Below are 22,256 nucleotides of genomic sequence, written 5' to 3'. Positions count from 1 at the left end.
GGGCAGATACAGGAGAACAGAATTTTCTCATGAGTCCGAAATGCTTGGGCCTGAAGCCGTTCCATACTCTCAGGTCAATACATACAAGTTACAAAACCTGGAGTTCTCTCTGAGATGTTGGCCCTCATTGCTGAAGGCTTATTGTTTTATTAAACAATTGTTTTATTAAATAATTAGATAATTAGAGCAGAAAATCTAGTAGATTTTAAAGACTCAAGTCCATGTTTTGTGTTACAAAATAAAACCAAGAGGAACACCCTACAAGTCAAGAAGAGATAGGAAGGATGCCCAAAAAGCCTTTGCTGCTCTGTGTGAAATAATAAGTGCCAGGAAGGATGATTTCTCCTGCTCTCAGAAAGAGCTTTATAAAAAGCCCCATGCAGCACTTTTAACACAGGTGGATGATAACCTAAGAAGCACTTGCTTTATTTTCAGCCTGCTTTTAACTCGGCCATATTTATGGTATGTTCAGCTCCCTGTAAAGGTACTGTCTTCCAGCTTAAATTTTTGCATCAAAAATATGTTTAACTATGGAGGTCTGAATAGTGCTGCTGCAGAGGGCTGCACACACAGGCAGGAGAGAACAAACTTCATGAACGTGCAGCAGTAGTACAGATTAAAATCAGAACCGTGCCTGGCTGAGGCTAGCTTGGGCAAGCTGTGGATCAGGTTCTCTGCCTTTGGGTTCATCAGTCTCGGTGGTGTTTTAAGCTGCAGGCTTTTGCCAACACTGTGGGTTAACTTGCCTTACTGCTGTGTGCCTGAAATGGAGAGATTTCTTCTCAGTCTGTTGCTGTTGCAGCATATTTGATACACCCTCCTGTTTTGCTTACCCTGAATGCGTGAGGCAGGGAATACTGAGAATGTCCAGAAAACCTAGTGATTAAAAGAATAATTCAAAGTTTGTGTTACTTCAAGGCAGAATGCAATTCCTGAGCTAGCGCCGATTTAACTCGGAGGTAATTTAACATCTAACAAAAACACCCTGGAAACAGATTACACCGTGAAGTATAGATGAGCCTAAATGTATGTTGGAAAATGCTCCAGACGAAGGATAATAGGGCTGCGGCTATTTTTATTTTTTTAATGCTGCAGGCTCTACCGGTGTTGAGAGAGGCCCTTCCAGAAGAGTGTGGGGATAGGTCATCTATTCAGAGTAATGAATCATCTTACAGCTTGCCATCGATCCCAAACGACGGCAGGGAAATAAAGCAGGCGAAACACACTCCCCGGCTCGCTGGCACAGGAGGACAAGGTAACAAGTGTTACAAGGTCCGGCTGCGCGCTTGAAGTTAGTGTCCTTCTCTGTATGTATGTATTTTCTATCCAAATCTGCAGGGGACTGTATTATAGTGACTGGCAAATTAATGTATATTTGTCACGAACTTTGGAGGATTTTCCTAAATCTCTCAGTATCGTTTGTCATTCTTGTCACTTCTTAAAATGAGTGATGCCTATTGTGGCTAATTTTTTCTGCGGGAGGAGAAAACCAAGCCTTGTGGCAGCTATTAAAAATGGATCTATAGGTGTGCATGTGTTTAAAAAACATCTGCCATTTAGAAATTGTAGCATATATTTTTTGCCGTTGATTATAAAGCCAGACGGCAAAATAAATTTTCAAAAATAAAAGGGCTCATGCTGAGAAAGGTGTGTGGTGCCATTTGAGAGCTTAGAAGGTGAATACGTTTGTGAAAACCCAGTTAATTTCTTTAGATAAGGAAGTAATATATTAGTCCGGTGTAATAACCGGCAACGGCAACTTGCTCAGTCTGCTCTCAGAGCATCCCTTACATCAAAGTCCGGAAGAGGCAGGCAATTAGGTTGCAATGCTCTTTACACAACAAATGTAAACAAACTGCTTTAGGCCTCCTAAATTCACGCGACTTTTATCCGCTGAGGAGACAGAGACTTTGATTTAAACTAATTTTCCGTGGTCGGTATGATCTACGCTGCTGCTGTCGGGCTGCTGGACGAGATCGCAGAGTTACTGTGGGTTGTTTGTTTCCTAAATCCCATTGGGTCTTAAATTATTTAAGACATTTGGTTAGCTTGTCCTTTTCTCTGGAAGCTACAGAGAGGCAGGGTAGCCTCGCATGCGAGGAAAGTTCACAGTAGGCACCTCTTTTAAGAACGGTAATGGATAGTTTAGATCAATAAACAAGAGATAACAAAAGTGAGAAATTAAAGGGAGTAGGGCTTAAAAGCAAACAAACCAGTCTGATCACTGCGACTTTGAAATGTGTTTCATTATAGTGTGTTCACATCCAGAAGTCACAAGCTGGTGTGAAGATGAGAGCAAGGAAGAAAGCATGGTTGAAAAGATTGCTATTACAGGTAAAAGTAATGGCTGCATATTAACCTCAAATCCAGTATTCAACTTTATTATATAATCAAAACATGGCATTTTAGTGGTTTGGGTCCACTAATAGTGAGTAAATTCAGCTACTACATACTGAGCGCAAAGATTAAACGTAAGATCATAAAGTCCACGCTCATGTTAACATAAACCAAGATGGAAAATAACAGCGCCTATTTAATTCCTTGTAATCATGTTATACATTTAAACCATGTGAATATCCTGTCATTTAGCCTTTCAGGTCCCGGTATCAGTGTTACAAAGGTCAGTCTCCATGGGGAAGATCCAGTAATTATATGGCAAACTACAGATGTTTCTGATTTGATTCTTTTCTTTTCTCGAGTAATTGAATGTGTATCATTAGAATAAGCGCAGGGAAAAGCCCTGCTAGCCAGGAAGCCTTGCCTTCGTCTCTGTTACAAAAGCTGACTGATAACACAAAATTTTTAGCAATAAGGTTTTATCAAGACGTGTTCAGATCCTCCCGCAGCAGATGTATGAAGCTTGCTTAGGATCCTGAGATGTTGCTGCTTTTCGGTCCTGGGGTATCAATAACACATTAGTATTCAGGGCAGGGCTCTTTGCAATGAGTCTCAATTTGCTTTTGCCTGATTTTGTGAAGTCATGGGCTGCTTCCTTATAAATTTTGATGTTTGGCTAAATATTTATTTATGCAGGTGTGTACTCCGACAGAAAGGTGCGAGGGCATCTGCTTATGCAACACTCGCTGTTGCTTTTCTGCTCTTTTACGGCTTCAAAATAGCCTGTCTTTCAGAGGGCAATTCATTTCTCTATAGAGGTTTTCCTCTGCTGCTTTTTGAGCCTAATTTGCAGCTGAAATATAAAAATGTGCTTCTTGTACTCCTGAATTATACTGCAGCAATAGTATTCCTATGTTAGCCCAATAAAACTTAGATTTTATTTTTTTTCTAGAGAGTAGAATGCTTTCCATTTTCCTGCTTATTAAACTGTCCTTCAGTCACACATGGCAGTGTATTTTAAAACATGAATTGCATTAATTTTCAGAGGAATTAAAAGCCACTTAAATCTTTTTAATGAAACAAAACACACTTCTCATTTGAAAATTAATCTAAAATTTTTCAAATCTTGGGATTGGTTCGATTTTGTTTAACTTAAGAGGATTCAAATTTGAGGGTTGGGGTTTAAGTTCCCTAAACTGCAGAGAGTGCCAGCAAGAACAATGTCAGGAACAGTGACTCCCTCCAACTAATGCCATCACTGATACTTTTTTTTTTTTTAAAGAGCATACTGGCTCTTGAGTTTGGATCTCCATAGCTGCCAATGGTTTTGGTTTGCTTCTCCCCACCCTGAATTTTATGACTTACCAGTACTAGTTTTAGCTATGATTTTGCATACAAATTTGTCAGGGAATTCTCTATTGCAGTTTTTCCTGCTGGGGACCCTGATGGTGTGTGCGGCTGGTTGCTGTGTTAGATGTCAGTTAGTCAAAAGCTAAGCCACAATGGACATCCCCCTTTCCTACTTCTCCCGTAGCTTTCTCACTGAATGGGCATGCAAATACTAATCCTTTCTATTAGTAAAACTGCTGAGAAACTCTCCGTAACCTAAACACTGAAACCGGTAACTTCAGTTTAAAATCTGTTCTTTCTGAGTCTGCTTTATTTACTGTTTTGTTGCAGCGTGTTTCCAGTATCCAGCGGTTGCATTGTCTCTAGGAGTGAGGCTTTTCATATCTCACTTGAAAGCAAAGTTGCTCCTTTCAGATGCGATTCATCTTCAGCCCATGATCTTCTCTGGGCTTCTTGTTCTCTTCTGGCTCCTCGCCCTTCCAGCCTGTCGCTTTTTTCATTTTTGCTCATCATTATTTGCTGTAGATTGCGGCCCTGGAGCTCTGAAATTGTTCTGTGCCTAAAACAGAGACAGCATTTCTGTGCATTGTCTCTTGGGTTCAAATGACTTGTTTGAGGGTTTGGCTCTCTGTTTTTAGATGGCCTGATATTTAATGTCCATTCTGTACACGATCGTTTTGCTGTACAACTTTTTCTAAGCTTAAGGGATACAAATTTTGGTTTTTTTCAGTACTTGCTGAATTCTTTAAGGGCTTTAAGTGTTGGTTTGAAACACTAAAAGCCCCAAGGCTTCCGAGTTTTGATGGACTTCATTGTGAGAGCTGGGTGGACATGCTTCCAAGCAGTCTTCTGTGATGGCACTTTACGAATACTTCTATAGTTTGGGTTTATTTTTCTTCTGTAACAGAAAAAAAGAACCAAAATATTTATTTGTTTTAATATTCTTTAAATATTCCGGAAATATTTGTATTTTTTTTAATGCCTGTAGGGGAGGAAGGAGATAGCTGTGTGGCTTTGGGGAAAGGGCTTTAGAGTCAGAGCTGGCATGGTGTTGGATGTCACTTAGGGACAGCCTGAAACTGCTCGTGAGACTTCACCCAGATCTCTTCTAAAGAGAGGCTTGGACTGAAACATCTGCTGAGCTGTTCCCATCCCTGGCAGGCCACATGAGCTTTGCAAACCCATAGTCACCTGGGGGCATGGGGGCAATGTAGCTCATAGCATAAAGATGGTTTCTTTCCTAAGCTTGTGGAAGGCTGTGTTGTGATAATTGACTTTAAAAGGATTGTATTTTGTGTATGGTCTCACCCAGAGAGGAGTTAGCTATTAATAGCAATCTCATTTTTTACCAGGTTATATGAGGATAGAGGAGGATATGTGGATCCGTTCTCATTTTCTTCATGGATGCTTTGTTTTTTTGTCGTGGGAAGATATGTAAAATAAATTGTTCAGCTTTTTTGCTGTTCCTGAGGTATGCGAATAATGCCAGATGAAAAAAGAAAGGATAAACCCCATTATTTCTTGTTTTGCTGGATGCCTGTTCAAGAGTCTCATTTATGAGCAGGAAACTGCTGATTTTATTGAAGGGGCAGGTTTGTTAAATCTTTACCAAAACCAGATTCTCTCTACCCTTCATTTATGTCTTTGATTTAAATAGACATTAAAGCTATAAAGCATTTGAATAAAAAAGGCGTTACTTCTCCATTCATCAGGCTTCACTTTCACAACATCTTGAATGTCACCTTCCAGCTACTCTCCAGGTATAAAATCTCTAATGTAGAAATAAGGAGGGAAAACCCTCTTAAGAAAAAAAAATTAGCCCTTCTTTATATATGATAAGAGAACATGAAAGGGCACAAATGAAATTCTCCTTTCCTTTTTAGGTCACCTTTAATGAGCCAATAATCCTGCCAACACTTTTCCCACACCCACGCATCCTTCCTCACAGGTCCTCCTTTGAGCTTCAAGTTAAAAGGTTCCCGAGCTTCCACTTGGAGTGCACTAATAAAGGTGTTAATAAGTCTACCCAACTTTTTGCTTCATTTGATATCAACCCATTCACAACTGCTCTTATGAAAAAAGTTCATTTGTACGTGATTAATTGCTGCTGCTGTTATGGTCTGACAGAACTACCTTGGGACAGCGTAAGATTGTACGTTTTGCTTAAATTAGTTTGGATTACGTACTCCAGTAGGTGATATTTTATGCTGCTCAACTTAAGTTCCTGAAAGACCTCAGAGTCTTTTTATAGTTATGAATTCTGGGTGAAAATTCTTCTTCGATCTTTAAACAGAGGCAGCAGCTTCTAGGAGTATTCTCACTGGATGGCTTGCTCCACTGATATTTCCTGAGTTCACTGGTCATCCAAGTGTCTGCTCTTGAAAGGATAGCATCGTATGTTGGTATATTATTACGATAAGAGGATTTATCCTCTTTTTCATTTAAAGGAAGAGGGGAGATATTTGTTGGTATTTGACCTACTTCTGGATACTGGCTATCTCATTGTTCTGCTCAGGTTTTAATTTGGAGATTTTTTTTCTGTCTGTTTGCTCTCCAAAGAGGACATCCTTTTATCAGATTTGCAGGTAGCCTTTATCTTCTCTCTGTATGCAAGTTTTTTGCTTTATTGCAAGGGCAATCAATGTGTAGAAGAGCCCGCATACAGCCAGGACTCACACCTCTGGTCCCAAGGCAGAGGCGTGCACGGCGGCCATTGGTGTGCTGGCAGTGGCATGGTGGCTGACAGCCCACCTTTAATCCTGCGTAGCTCTTTGTAGATTGTCAGCAAGCGCAGTAATTAGTGTTATTGTGGTGGAGGAGCTTGTTTAGATTTAAAGTTGTTCTGGGCAGGAGCTATTGTTAGTTTTCTATTTTGGTACAGGACCTAGCAGTATGGCAGCCCAGACCTACCAGGACTTCTGAATGTGGATGCAGTAACTATTGCCAAGGTAACTGTAAAGCTACACAGCTTGCAGGCTCAGCTGATCCTGATAATATTCCTTTCAAGGCATTATTGACTTTGAAGTCTAGTGACAACTGAAATACCCAAGCTGCTAACTATTTTATTGGTGATAAAAGCACACAGAAAAAGCTAAGTTCCTTTTGGTGTAGGTTCTCACTTGCATATGGGAGGAAGATACGGACACGTGTCTGGGTTGAGTCTGCGAAAGCACTGGGGTCTTTTGGCCTCCAACTACCCTCGTTTGCATATGGGATTATTGATTGTTATTGGAAATAATGGATGATAGCTCTTTATAGCTTTTGAGTGGCATACAAAGTGCTCTTGTTCCGCTCCCGGTAGAGCAGCACCTACTATTCTGCTTCTACGGCTTGCTTACGTGCTTTGTTGCTTAGGTCGAAGACTTCAGTTTTGCTCACAAACCGTACGGGCTACACATGAACACAGTGGTATTTCTGTTTTCCCAGTGTGCATTTTAAAAACCATCAACCTTGTGATTTAGCTTTTCCATTTCCAGACAAGCGGAGTCAAGCACTTGGAGATTGTTTGTGGAAAGACAATTTGGTGTCTGCAGATGACTTTTCTATGCTGGGACTCTAGCTGCAGTGAAGGGCTTTAATGCTGGTTTTGATGTTTAAAAGGTGTGGGCTTCTTCCTCTGTGGGACAGGTAATAAAATTAGCAAGATATAAATGTTGCAAGTGTGAGGCCAAGAGCTTTCTTATCTCTTCAGTTGCAGAAAATTACATGACATCACTTTTTTAGCCGCTGAGATGTTTGGCTATAAATTGATAGATGCTGCAGCCTAGGCCATAGAGGGAGGAACACAGAGAAAATACCTTCTTTTCAGTTCTGGGCTGGTACAGTGTGTTCTGGGTTAAAATCAGTTTAATGGTTTGGCAGAACAAAATAATAGTAGTTCATTATGCAACAACAGTGGTTTTTTTCCTGGAATTGTTGGCTAATGAAGAAAACTACACCCATTTTGTTCAGAACAAAATTGTAAAAGCTGACATGAAAGCTGCTTTGACCCATGCTGACTGCACAATTAATTCAAAGTTGAAAAGTGTGGAGTGTTTTTAATTAATAGTGGTATTGCAGATCCTTTGCTAGTTCTGAGTGGAAGGAACAATGCATAGGGAAAAAGGTGCAAGGAGAGCTGTGTTGTCTGTCTGGGACACACCAGCTCCCATTCTGCTGCAGTATTGCTCAAATGATTGGATTAAGATCTTTCCATTATTAACATCCCAGTTTGTGTTTAAAGTCTGAGTTTTATCAAGCTTGTTCAGTTGTGTCTGTGCCGTACAGGCTGGTCCCTCAGACTGACTAAATGCTCAAAGCACCCCATCCAGACAGCTTCACCCCTGTGTGCCTGCGTTGCTTCTGGGGTGTCTCTGGAACATGAGAGCTGGTGGTGTGGTGAGGCTGCTCCTTCTGTAGACCGCTTAGGCAGAGAACATCAAGCAGAAGCAGATAGCATCTGTCTGAATTTACCAAATCGGGATGGGAAGGGAGAGGTGCTTTTTACCAAGCCTGTGTATGGCCCAGGAGGCATTATGAGATGGCCGTCGGGAGCCGCTGCTCTCCAGCAGCGCTGTCACTGCCTGCAGCCACCCTCTCGGCTCTGCTTCTGCTTCCCAGTGCCACTGCTCCCTGCTGAATGACTTCTATGGCACTGGCAATTCTTTTATCCAAGAGTTTCAGTCTGCACGCTGCTGATGCCCTCTCAACGTAGCTTTTTTTTCTTTTCTTTTTTCTTTTTTTGCCTCTTCTCCACTCGGTGCATCTTTCTTGCCAGCGCTGTTGTGTTCTGCTGTGTGCTCAGGGATAAATGTGTATTTGTGTTTCAGCATAGCATGCCTCTCGCTGTCCCCAGCCTGTGACAGGAAGGGTGTTCTTGGCTGTTATAGCACGACAAGTTAGATGTTTCTGGCAAAACAAACAACAAAAACACGCACACAACCCAAAATAAGTGTCTTTTTGAACTGAGTTGCATTTAACCTTAAGCATGATGATCGGTTTTATGAAGGAAATACACTGATCTGCATAAGGGTTTTATGGCATGATGCAGTTCTATCAGGAGTGAAGTGCTTAAGGGTTTTCTCTCCTAGCAGCGTATTTCTTGTATCTTCTCTGCCCTGTACGTTGTACCAATCGCTTGTGCTTTCTCACAATGGTGAAGCAAGTATTGCTGTGCGCCCAGGTTGGGCTGGTTTTGTTAGCGCTGCACGTCCATAACCGAGACTCTTCCTTTCTGCCACCTCACAATGCGGACACGTTGTGGAAGGCATGGAGATTAAGCGGATGAGTGGGGTAGGAAGAGGTAAGAGCAGGTGATTGCTCAGCACACAAAGCAGCAGTCACTGCGCACTGATTACGCGTTGTCAGAGACTTCGTGGGTGCTGCAGCCCAGATGAATCGCCGCAGCAGGCTTTCCAGGGGGGTGAGCTGGTGGGCTTAGGAGTTCCTAGAAGGATCTCCCATTTCTGTAGGGTGTGTAGGGTGTAAGTCAGCACAAAGATGCTCGAGGGGAGAGACTGGACTAATTGGCAAGGCAGTCTGGTGTAACTAAGGCAGAAGTGGGGACTGACAGCCCAGCATTGTATTACCATTGACAGATAAGGCAAAGCTGGGCTCTGAAGTGTCTTAAAGGTGAAGAACAAGTAGTTTGTGTTACTGTTTGATGTTGCGAAGGAAGGGGAGCCAGTGCAGGTACAGAAAGCTTGGGAGAATGGTCTTTTGAGGCTGATGTGTGTGCAAAAGCTGTAAGGAGAGTTGCATGACAACAGGGCCCAGTTTGAGTTTTGGTAAGGCTGGCAAAGACCTGGACTTTTAAGTGCCAACTGGTAAGGTGTGGCGGGTATGCCTGGATCAAAGACGGGCTCCATGTCACTGCCCTGAGGGATGGGAAGAGCATTCAACAGCAACAGAGAAAGTTACTCATGCACAGGTAGAAGCGCTTCCCTGAGTTTGCAGATATGTTCCTGCTGCAGGGGACCCCATCGACAGAAAGCTACGTATCGGGTCCCTGCTCAGGGTCGGGTTCCCAGGCTTAGCCTTAAACATGGAAGGCTTTGAGAAGCACGCACCGCATACAGCCACTTAACCGGTGTGCTAACACCCTCTGAAGCTGCCATCCGCTCTGGAAACTCTACCTGTTACAGTTGGGAAAGAGGAAAAGCGTGCAGCTCATTAACAGACTGTAATGAGGTACATATGTCCTTCTGCATGTGCAGGGCTGAAATGGGAAGGGTGGTTAGAACTGATGATTTGTGTGGAGCCCATTTGGTTCACGTTCTCCTTCACACAAGGAGCGAGCCATGCGCCGGAGCCATGTCTGAGAGTACATGTAACTGGATTTTGAATGTTCGCAGAGTCTATGGCCTGTTATGTTCTGTTAGCTGGGCACAGCTTGCTTGTGCAAGGCTTTCTCGAGGCAGAGGGATGCTCTCCTGAAGCAAAGCCTGCTCTATCCCCAGGCAAGAAGTGAGCACGTAATCTCGGACGTGTTGTGTGTTGTAGTTTGAATCCGTGCATGAGGTGCCCTGAAAAACACCCCCATATTAAGTGCTTTATTGCTGGAGTGAAAAGCAGTTTCTGGGAGTTCTGACTTGATTAGATTAAATTAGCTTTTTTACTTTCCCAAAGTGATGTACAAACAAGCGTGACTATTCGTTCCTTTGTGGTCAGGGGTTTCTCAGTGCATGCCCACACTGCTCAGTCTGTGGGTCTGAGCTGCCATCAGTCTTGTATCCAGGACGTCCTCTGTGATCTCCGCAGGTCTCTGCTCCTCTGTGCATGTACATCATGGGAAAGGGAGGTGTCCCCCTTTTTTCCTTTTCTTTTTTTTCTCCTTTTCTCTGTTTTTCCCCTCCCATTCTTGATTTCTTTTTTTCTCCATGCATTCTCTGGGAAGTGGTCGGACTTTGTTCGCAAGCAGCATGCTGCTGCCAGTGCAGCACCTGTGCCCGAGCACTGCCATCCCCTGTGCCAGTCTGGCATCTTGCACCTCTTTGTTGCTGAGACCGAGCAAGATTTGTGCTACTGAAATCCAAGCGCAGAGTGGTGTGAGCTGCTGGAGCGGACTGGTGATGTGCACAGCCAGTTAGAAAGTAGAGTGTCCAAGATGTACAGAAATACTAAATTATCCTGGGTTGGAATGAAGTTGGAAACAATCAGGGGTTGTTTATAACTTCAGTACTTTTATATATAAATATTTTCATATATAAATATTTTCATATATATATGCAAAGTAGCCTTTCAAAGTGGGATTTGTACTTGAGCATCATGTTCTTTGGGAACGAGTACAAAGATGAGCAAATGTACAATTCCAGTGAATGAATTCATTTACCTCTTTTTTTTTTTTTTTTTTTTTTAAATCAATCTCTACAGAATGGAAATGAGATACACAGAGCGGGGGGGTGAAAGGAAAGAAAGGACAGCATGGATAAAAGGTTTTGAAATAGCTGTGTATTTAGCTGTTTAAGTCATAAAAATCCCAAGATTTGTGTCTCCCAAATGCAGCTCTATTTCAAGAGAATGGTTGAAAATACTGATGTATCAAATAATATTAAGAGAACTGTAACTATCCTATACAAAAAATAATCTACATTTAAGGGGAAGGGAAATAAAAATAAATTTGCTTCCTGATTAACTAAAGAAATGAGAACTCAGGAATTAAAAAAAAAAAAAAAAGAGTAGAAAGACCTCAGAAATCCTTTTAAGTTTTGTGTGAAGTTACCATGATGCAATACAGCTCTTAAAAGAATCTCAGTGTTTGCTCTTTTTTCTAAAATGAGGTAAAGCATATAGAAATTTCACTATTCACAAGAAATCATCATCAGAAAACTGATAGTGAGGGACTCTTGTTTTTTGTGTGTTTAACTGATTTCCACTTAATCATGAGCAAGCAGTCCTGAGGCAGATACCATAACTGTGTGCTCTTCTCTGGACTTTGTCATCAAACTGAGACTGTGGCCATTATGTGCATCTATTTGAAAATAAGAGTGTGTTGCTGCTAGGCACTGCACGCTGTCATAAGGTCCAGCCATCATTATTTGAAAATTTACATTTCGTGTTTTCACTTAACAGGTCGGGATACTGGCGATAATAGTTCCAAAGCAAAAGCAGGCCAAGAAATGCATTCAGAAACTAGTTCTTCACCAAATGAAAGAAGTCCTCCCTTCTCAAGGTAAAGTTGTTAAATCTTGTAACATTTGAAATGCTTCTGTAGAATGAGAAGCGCTGACAGAAAATCCCTGAAGCTCCAATTAATTTATTCTTTACTTGATCTAGGGTTAAGGTTTGTATTTATGTTTATCTAATATAACATCTTAAACTTTGGTACACCTTAGAAAATATTTGTGCCACAGCCAAGTATTGTTTTGCAGCTGTTGTTTTCTCATTTTAAGACTCAATTGACATCTCGGTGAACCACAAATTAGCGTGTACAGCTGCTCTCAGTAGGGCTACTCAGGGGCCGGACAATAGGAGTTGTCAGGAGAGGGGCAGACATAAAACATAAAGTCTTCAAGAAATAAAGTGGTGGGTTTCTTCTCCATGTATCTGAGATGTAAACTAGCTGTAACTGGATAACGCTTTTCATGGGCTCAGGGTTTGGGTTTTTTTTTTATATTTACTGGGGTATTTATAACTTGCCTTTCTTGCTTTCCAACTGAGTAGGTTTAATTAATGGCCTCCCATGTACCTAAAGGCTGCAGGTTTTCTTTTTTTTTTTTCTTTTTTTTATTTTAAGAAAAAAAGTTGGTTTGTGGGTTTTTGGGGGGATTTTTGTGTGCGGGTTTAACTACAGCAGTTCCCTTTGGGTCCCTGAGCAGTTCTGTTGGATGTTCCTTGTATTCTTCATTGGCATGTAACAGTAATCAAACAGCAGCAATCAAATTAGTGGTCAAGAAGCAGCAGAAAATAGGATATAACACAGCCATCTCATGAAATATTGGCTGGGCTTTAGATCCTTATCTGCTCTTATTAGAACAGCCCAGCAAGTGGGTGCTGCTGCTACGCGGCTCCTGGTCTGAAAACTGCCATCAATAGCACTCAGGAAAGGACTTTAAAGCATTTTGATAAATGTTTAACTCCTTCTGCTTATACGGCATCGCTATCTTTCTTTAGCTTTTTTATGCTGTTATTGATGAGGTCAGTTCCAATTTTGCAAGTGTTGTTCTGCATTTTGTGGTAAAATCACAGTATTTCTGTAATTCTTCAAGTACAGTAAATACAAGCTGTAATACAGTATTGATGAATGGCATTCATGCTTTTCTTTAGGATTAATTTTATAGTCTTATGCTCAAACTCTTTTTTTCTTTTTTCTTTTCTTTTTAAATTTTCTGAAACTTTGAGAATGATGTTCCAAATCATACTATCTAATGCTGTGAAATGTAAGGGTGCTCCTATAGATGAATTTTTAAATGTTAAATTTTAATAATTTACTGAAGCCCAGGCAGCAGGAAGAAAAGGATCACGCCCTGGAGAACTTGCTTACAGCATCACTGCTAAGCACCTGAATAAAATATGTATAATTTAAAATGAACTATCTTTTTTAATTAAAAAAAAAAAGCCTCCAAGGTTTTTCCCCCTTGGATGTTGCACTGCTTGCTAATAATGCATTCGGCAACTTCAAAATACATTTTTCAGATGCTGTTCATACAGCGTACTTTTTTTGCTGTTTTTTTCAAATTCTTGTTTGCGATAGATTTTAAAATAATTTTCTCTGCCCTATAATTTCATGCCTTTCAGCACTGAGAAGCAAGTGCGCTTCATGTGCTGATACATGATGATGCTGCTCTAAAAAAAGAAATCTCTCACAGCGGCTTAAAGTTAGTTTTTCAAAATAAGTCAAAAATAACGCAGCCTGCTAAACATGAAGTTTGTTAACAACCCTTGCTTTTGGACACTTGGCATCTGCTCTGCAGAGACCGAGAGTGGCAAAAGTAGTGAGAAAGATGGAGAAATGGAAAGGGCGGCCAGCCGCTTGTTTGCGGCCAGGACGCAGTGCAATTTCTTTGCCGCTCACATTTAAGCGCTCCACTTACTGCAGTCACTTCTCGGGCTTTATTGCTTTTACAAGTGGTCTCGAAACCCACTACTTGAGAATAAACATAACTGTGTAGCACTGCTGTGGTACTTTTTATAAATTCTTCTTTGCTCCGTTTTGTCACTGAGCTGATGAGTGACCTCGCAAAAGACCCTGCTGGACCTAAATAAAAAAAATGGCTTCCTCTGATGTCCTCCAGACAATAATTATGATGTGCCAGTTAAGCCCAAACTACAGCTGAGGGATTTTACTTTAAAGCAGAGGCTCGGGCGCAAAAATGCATTTATAGCTCTTTGTCTGGCACCTCATTATGTGTGGGCCTGATTCATTAAGTAATTGGTTTGCAGTTGTTTACATGAGTATTAAGGCTTTCTATTCAGCAGCCTTTGAGAGATACATTGTGCAAATGTTGCATGTTATGAATGCCGAATGAGGGGCAGGGGACCAGTCCTATTGGCTAAACACTGCGCTCTGTTGAAAAGCAAGAGAAAGAGATTGGGTGCTGCTTTGCATAGCAATGACTTTCTTAATAAGCTTTACAGATTAATACACACAAGCTATAAAAGATGCAAAGAGATACTCTTAGCACATTTATACATGCTCATTTCACTATTATGGTACTGGAGACGGGAAGAATTGAGGGCTTTCATATTCGGTTTTTCAGTGCGTGTCTTCAGTGCATGAGACTTAATAGAATCCGATGTTTATTGTATTATAAATCATGGGGAAGTAGGCAGATCTGCAACAGTTTATTATTAAAGATTCTTTCAATGTAAATCTTTTTCTGCCATTGTATTTCCTACAGCAAAATCATTTTGTGGTTGAGTGGGGATGAAAGGCATAATGTACGAAGGAGTGAGTCTTAATAGGAAGCTGCTCTCCGAGTAAAGACCACTTGTTCCCTTTTGTTCGGAGGTGCATGCCAGAGCTTCCTCTTCTCCCGCAAATATCATCCTGCTCTTTGCTTAGCTATAAAACTACTTTCTCCTGCCTTCATTTACTTTACTGAGGGAATATTTACGTGCACAGAGATGCAGCTTTCGTTTGAGGAGTTAGCGTTTTGCAGCAGAAAAGAGCACGTTAAATTGTACAATTACTTGGGGGAAAAGGTATCAGAAGTCAGGACTGAATCTCTCAGCGAGAGCGGGCAGCAGGCGATGTGTGTGGCATTTCATGGTCCTGTAGCGATGGATGCAGCCAGTGGAGGTCACTAGCTTTCTGGGTAATTCCGAATTTTTGATGCAAGCAGTTTATTTTTCTTTGACTTGTTTGCGCTGTCTCGTTTCGAAATAATCTGGAGATTAGAGATGCATTATCGACTGAGAACCAACGAACAATTTTAATTTGTCAGGACATAAACATGGTGTAAAGTATTTTAAACTTTGATTAATCTGTCTTCTGGAAGTAATCCGGTCTGGTCTCTGAAGGCAGCTTTCTAGTCGAAAGCCGCCTTTACCAAACACAGATGTAATGACATGCAAATAAAAGTTGGCAGATTATAATTCATCCTCTTAATTATCCTCGGGGGCGATGTTTAACACCGAGGCTGGCCATCGGGGGGCACTCGGGCTCTGCGCATCCCCCGCGTCCCCCCCTGCAAAACCGGCCCCAACATCCCTTGACTGGCTGGGGGGGAGAACAGCCCGCCTTGGCCGGGGCTCTGGGGAGAGTCTCCAGAGGTTTGGTGCTGGGAGCGCTCGGGAGATGCGTTTACCGGGAAATCCAGGGAAAGTGGCATAGCGTGTTTCCAGGCTCCTGAGAGATACACCTAGAAACCAGCCCGTATCCGGCTGTTGTACCCTCCTGCTGTACTTTCAGTTGTCACATCACTTCTGTAAGAAGCCGACTGTAAATTCAAGCACGTTTTTCTGACGTTACAGATATTTCTGTGAGCTTACTTTCCTAAATCGTAGCATCCAGCTGTTGCAGAAATCGTAATGTTGTAGTGGGGATGCTCTACGGATATTTGTGGGGAATGGTTTGTGGGGAGAAGCAACAACATCTATCAAAATACGTTGCGTTTGTAGTACAGAGGAAATAGTTTATTTTTGCGGCGATGCCCTACGCTTTTCCGACACAGCTTCATCACAGCCCTGTGATGCAGTCTTTGTGTTAGCAGTTTCTCTAGGCAAGAATGGTAGGGTTTTTTCTTCAGCATGGTATATCTAAACAGCGAACGATCTTAAATGTAGCTCGATGTAGGTCTTTGTATCCTAAAAAAAAAGGTCATCCTGCTTGCCGTGTAATTACTTAAATTCAATAGTATTACTCCAATTCTGGCATGATGAATGGATTTTTTTAGTTTATACTGACTTTCCAGGGTGGGCAATACTTGTGATGCCCAGTTTCTAGTAAATGATCAGCAGAAAATGATAGAGCCCTCGGGGTTCTGCAGGAACTGGCAGGAAAGCGTATGATCATGGGGGATACCCAGCTGAGACTGTCACATCGGAGGCACTGCCACTAAGCAGCCTGGCCTGCTTACTACCAAGAGGCTTTTAGATGGTTTTGAAACATGCTTTTTAAAGATGGATCTACGAATCCGCATCCTTGCGTATTGCTGGGGAGAAGCTTCATCGCTTCTCTCGCTGAGGGTTAATAAGCACCACCCTGTGAAAAAGAAGTGCTCGATTTGTTTTCTGTGGCATGCTGCCTCAGCAGCGCTTGTGCAGGATGGAGGCACGCAGGCTTCGAGCCTCTGACAAGATTAGCTGGAGTATCAGTGTTCCTGACACTGCTACACTTTGTGTTTTGTTTGTTTTTCTGATAAAACTTGGCATTTGGGTGGTGTTTTTTTTCTCTTGGTGCTTGGGTGGTTTTTGTTGGTTTGTTTTTTTTTTTTTTCTTTCCCCTTGATGTTTGGGTAGTTTTCTTTGTGGTGTTTGGTTTTGGGGTGGTTTTTTTTTTTCTTTTTTTTGCAATTGGGTCTCTACCCCCCTTGGCGTTTGGGTGTCTTTTTTTACTTGACACTAAAACAGAGAGGTTCAACAGGTGCTATAGCAAAAAGATACTCAGAGTAAAGTAAACATTTTCTGCTGTTTTTCTGTGCGCCACCTCTATTAACTTGGCTCTTGTTGGTCTGGTATTTTCCTCTTAATATTAATTTTCTTTAGAGAGGGAAAAATATTTTCTTGGAGCTTTTTCATTTCTTATTGTTGCAGCATCTTCAATACAAAAAGCCTGTTTCATCACAGTAAAGGAGAGATTAAAAGGCCCTTTGAAGTTAAACTAGTTTGGGGTTTTTTCATTGTTAGAGCCTGGGTTCAGTTTGGAATTATTTTAGGGAAGAAGCAAATGTGTAAATGGATATTGAAGAGTCACGACGGGGGATTAGTCAAGGCAGTGAAACTGGCCTTACTTCATTTATACTCCTAAAATTTCTTCGCGGAGGTCTGTGTCGTTATTGTGTGCTCAGTATACCAGATGATAACTTTCATGATTGAATTTTGCAACGTAGAGATCTTCTTGCATCTTATCAGCCTTGACCAACACTTCAGACATAATTCAGTAATTTTATTCCCTGTTACAAAGCTATCTTGCAGCATTTTCCAGGCTTGGTTTGGTGGAGCTGCGATTTCCAATCTGGCCCTTCTGAAGTCCTAGCTCCATTCTTCCCTATCTCCCCAGGCGTTTCTCTGTGTGCCAACAGCTTTTGTGCCAAGCCTTTGCTGACGCCCTGTTCCCCGTCTTTCTCTTTATGGACTGCTGTGTCACGCTAACGCCCAGCTCCTGGGGTGCAGCGCTACAGCTCTGTGCTGTTCTGGGGGTGAATCCCATTCTACGTGCGGTGGGATAAGCTCCGGGAGGATGAACCCCAGCAAATAGATGGGTTTTGGTAGAATACAAACATCTGTCTCTCCCCCTCTCCTGTCAGCATTGACCACCTTCTTCATGGGAAGCCAGGCCAGAAGGAGGAAGGTTTCCAGACCTTCCTACAGCCATGGTGGTCCTTATCCGCTGCAACTTCTCCATGAGACCGCTGGCCTTCAGCCAGACCTGGAGCACCTCACAGTGCTTTGAGTTGTCCAGAGGACCAAGCCGCCTGAGACCTGGGAAGTCCTGCAGTGGTGGTCCCACACTCCACGTTGTGCGCAGTGGTCTTCAGCACAGCAGGGGCTCTGGGCCCAAATGACCAACCCTCTCGTGTTTGATCTGGGCTTGAACCATGGAGAGAAGTGGAGCAAAAAAATCACTTCTAGGGACCTCCTAGCATGGCTGAATAACAAAACCCCACATGCTTCCCTTCTTGACAATGGGAGACGAAGCAGCAGGCAGTGGAAGCGGTAGCTGCCAGCTGCCTGATCTTGTTTTACTGAACTACTTGAAGAGAAAATGGTTCTTGTGCAGTCTGCCACAGAAGTCACCTCTCAATTTGTAGCTCAGCAACAAGTGGTTTCTCTCTCTACACCCAGGGGAAAAACGATCCAGCTGCCAGAGTTGCAGCCTCTTGAGCACATTTTTATGGGCTAAGCCTGGGATACGTGGATCACCTCCTGGGAAATGCTGAGGGTCATGGAATCTCACCAAAGTGAACAAGAGTTAAGGGTGTTCATATTGCAGGACTCAGCCCAGAGGCTCCGACTTAAAATACTTGCTGGAAATAACTGTTGAGTAAATGTATTTGAACGAGAAGTTGAAGTGTAATGCAGTGTAGGGTTTGACTCTGAATAAAACAGAAAGGCATTTGCATGGTTTGCTAATGCTAAAATGGCAGACAAACATCTGAAGGCTAACATTTTGAACTTTTTTTACTTAATAAGCTAATAATTAGTTATATCACTGTTAATACTTTACTAGTATTGTTACTGTTACTAGTACTTAAGCCTCAGTTTGGTGTCTTGGTTGAACTTTGGCTACATTTAATATTCTATTTCAGGGATTTTTTTGTGTATCTGCAAAGAGGGAGGCTGTGTGCTAATGGCATTCACAGCTTGTAGAAAAGGAATGTGATTTAAAGAGTATGAGCTTTCTCTTATTTAGAAGGAAAAGTTCTTGTAACATAGGTAGCTGTAACATAATGAAACTTCCCCCTGCTTGAAGTTTAGCTTTCCAGCTGCAATCCGAAATTCTCACTGAATACAGTGGTACAAGACAAGCAGTGAATCATCTCTTTTTTTTTTATGTATCTCCTTCATAAATGCCTCCACAATAGTAGAATATTTTTAACTCCCCACTTTAAACAACTATGCATTAGCTGCCATGTCTTTAAATGAAATGCAGCAAATCATGTGGAATTTTTGACAGCTGATTGAGTCCTGTTTTGACTGTGACAACAGCTTCAAATTGCAGCTTGGCATTTGCTTATATTTTACTAGTTCACACAGCAATGTCACAAATATCTCCTATTTGATCTTCCTTATTAAAATCAGCTGAAGCTTTATTTTTAGAGCTTATTGCAGGACTGTTAATATAACAGTTAATTCTCCTACATCATTGCCCCTATGTGATTATTTCACAGCCCCAACACAATACACACGCTACACACAAAAGATCAAAATGATTCCAGCTTGTTTGAGAGATTCAAAAGGGCCTGTGATGCTCTAGACACAAGAGCAGTCATTTAACAGAACAGAGTCGCAACTGCATATACATCAAGGTAGATCAAAGGCAGCCGGGAGATTGCACATTTACATAGGGATGTGGATGATGCTATGGGAACCCAGTAGCTGGGCTGGAGGAGGACACTGGCAGGAAGGGGACTAAGGAAGTTCAGTGAGCATCGGTGGGGGGTGCTTTTATTTTTGTTTGGATTTTTTCTTTACTTTCTTTGCATTATCTGAAAGGCCGCAAAAGATAGACGGAGCTCTGATCCTTTGTACCCTTAATTCACTATTGGTGTAAATTGGAGCTGTTACCAAGGAATGACTCCAGTTCATGCTGCCTGAACATCTGGACCAGTCTCCCTGCTGCATGTTAATTTCTCCACTTTTTAGAAGACATAAAGGTGAAGAAACCCTTGACAAAATAATTATTTTTAAAGAAAAAGTAGTTACAGAAGTTACTGATTTTTTTTTTTTAAACCACCTCACAGTTGGGTTTTTTTTTAAAAGTTGACTTACATTCTTTTAATTTTGTCACATTGTGCTGATTATTTGAAATCTTTCTCTTTTACAGGACTGAAACCAGGAAGGGAATGGTAGCTGCTATAAAATCCAAAGGTAAGAAGCCAATGTTACGCCCTTTAAAACAGATGTCTTTCTAAGTGTAATTTATATTGTAGAAAACCTCTAAGGACAACATCATGGAACTGAATAAAATATGGGCATGAGGAGATGGGAAAGCATGGAATGGCCCTGTCTCAATACAGGAGCCAGCAAATAGTTGTCAGTGGTATGGAAGGAGTAGTGATCTTTGCTTCGGGGTTCAAATCAAATCAAACAGTAGTGAACAGCAGGTGGGAGAAAGCCTAGAGAAGGAAAAACCTGATGTTTTCTTGATCTTCCCTTTGAAATATGAGTTGCAGAAGTGGATGGGCAGCAGCCCGTGTGTCTGCACAGTTACAATAGGTAGGTGCACAAAGGCGCCCGTGCACCTGGAACAAAAAATCTGGAACAGTTGTTTTCCACGAGCAAGCAGGCTTTCTTTTTTAGCTGGTGTTTGGGTCCTGCACATTTTCATTCTCCCCTGCATTTTGTTTTTCTCTTTTAACCACCATAAGGACCACTGGTGTCTGAAGTCACCTCTAATGGAGCCTTCTGTAAGTGAAGTCAGTGCTGGGAGCAGGCAGCTCTTCGCCTGGAGCCCAGCTTTAGGCACTATGCAGTCCCAAGTGGTACAGAACATATTTTAGAGGTGTGGTGTCTGGGCTGGTTTAAGGATGCCATAAACAACAGCTGCTGTGGTGCCATTTGAAAGGTGCCCTCACAACCCCAGCCCATTTCCTTCTCTGCTGAGGAATTTCATTTTTTTGGAGCCTTTCAGCCATGTTCAGCCTCTGCCCAGGTGTCAAGCATGGGAGCAAGCACAGGGTGCAGCCGGCGCCACTCTGATGTTCCCAGCCGAGTGCAGACCTGCAGTCCAGGGGGCCAGGGATATAGGATGAAAGATGCAGCTGCTCCATTTGTAGATAAGATGTTTATATAGCTTGTGCCATCAAAAGCGCTGAACGCATTAATGGTGCCTCAACCAAACATGAGCTGAAATTTCTGTAGGAGGTATGACAGCCTTCCTCCCTCCTGCTGCCTGAATCCCTGTTCCTGAGTCTTATGCCTCATTTGGGATATCGTGGCTACTGCACTGACTTTCGACAAACAGCAGCCCTCTGAAAGCAGACAGCACAGCTTTGTAAGTGACTGTGGGCTTGACTTGTGCTTCCCCATGTGCCCTGCTTTTTACTTTTTTTCAGGTCAAATGAATTTATGTATTGAGGAATCTCCCAGGCACTCTGAATTTAAATGTGATTCTGTTTATTTCAGTGAAATTGTTTGCTAATTCCCAGAGCTGTTTGTTAAAGCCATGCAGTTCTTTGAAGTCAATCTTGCCTGTATTTGATCCCATCTCAAAGTGGTCATTTTTCATGTGTGACATCATTGCCATTTTTATGCCAACTCTGTGATGTCATGCTCTGATTGTGACTTCACCGCAGGGTCAAGTAGAGGGAGAAAGTGGAACATAATAGACAAAGCTGTAATTCAGGCAGCAGCTGGTCAAGTAAATTGCTTGGAGTGGAAATGTTCTCTCAAGCTACCTTGAGGAACAATGAAGTGGGACCTCTGAATGAACCCACTGTTTGGCCACAGCAGCTCCGGTATTGGAGACCACGACGTATTGACAGCACGCTGTATTGGAAATGCACGCTGAGGTCTTGTGGTCTTCAAAACTCTGACCTTCTCTATAAGCCATGGTGTCTAGCTGCCCCTGGAGAGCTGTAAAATGATCATGTCTGTGACATAAATGACATAAACATGGAAAAGATTTTTTTTTTTTTTTTCTCTCCTCACCCTCAGCTTTCTGGGGCGAATCTGAAGACAGCAGCTCCGAGATTGAGGCTGCTTTGCGCCCACAAACTCACAGCACAGAAGCAGACGAATTTGATGACTTCTATGATTAAGATTCCCCCGCTCGCTTTTGGGAAGAAATAAGCAGTATCGTCTTGTGTATATTGAGAGTGCCACTGTTTAAAGTGCAGCTTATTGCTTTATATTCAAATAAAATTTAAATACAAAATAAATATTAGTTGGTACTGTTCATGGCCTTCCTGTATGCATGCTTTCTCTTAACTGCTAAGTGTTTTCCTGATCTGATGGCAAACCTGCCCTGTGAGACTGAGCCTTTTTGTGATTTATTTGGTTTTGGGGGATGAGTGAAGATCTGTCCTGAGATGCCTGCTTTCTCGGAGATGCTTGCACAGTGCTCGCCTCTGAGCGTTGTCACCTCGGAGGGTGGGGGCTGTCTATGAAACAACCTCCTCCTCAGGCAGGCAGCGGGGTCCCTCTGTGTAGTGTCCTGTTTCTTCATTGCTGGGGCTGGGCGCTGCTTGTCTGCAGTCCCCTGCTCACTGTGAGCATCTCCTGCCCGGTGCCAGCAGGACAGGTGCAGGACGCAGCTGTGTGACAGG

The 22,256-nt window shown here is 42.3% G+C and overlaps 1 protein-coding gene across 3 annotated transcripts in view; it reads left to right on the top strand.

Annotated features, from left to right (window-relative positions):
• Positions 1-21,749, top strand: part of KIZ (kizuna centrosomal protein) — a 49,079-nt gene extending 27,330 nt beyond the window's left edge. Inside the window, exons 10-14 of one of the 3 annotated variants that reach the window (XM_010574910.1) lie at positions 1,096-1,255; positions 2,254-2,334; positions 11,737-11,836; positions 19,814-19,857; positions 21,646-21,749. In XM_010574910.1, coding sequence (XP_010573212.1) covers positions 1,096-1,255; positions 2,254-2,334; positions 11,737-11,836; positions 19,814-19,857; positions 21,646-21,749 — 489 coding nt within the window. Of the gene's footprint in view, positions 1-1,095; positions 1,256-2,253; positions 2,335-11,736; positions 11,837-19,813; positions 19,858-20,850; positions 20,887-21,645 lie in introns of those variants that run through there. The other 2 variants (XM_010574911.1, XM_010574912.1) reach the window with 2 other exon arrangements.
• The last annotated feature ends 507 nt before the right edge of the window (positions 21,750-22,256 follow it).

The sequence above is a fragment of the Haliaeetus leucocephalus genome, unplaced genomic scaffold, assembly GCF_000737465.1.
Source record: "Haliaeetus leucocephalus isolate CR32 unplaced genomic scaffold, Haliaeetus_leucocephalus-4.0 Scaffold450, whole genome shotgun sequence".
In the NCBI taxonomy this organism is placed as follows: domain Eukaryota; kingdom Metazoa; phylum Chordata; class Aves; order Accipitriformes; family Accipitridae; genus Haliaeetus; species Haliaeetus leucocephalus.
Note: the sequence above shows the minus strand (reverse complement) of the source record. Positions and strands in the feature narration are given on the sequence as shown.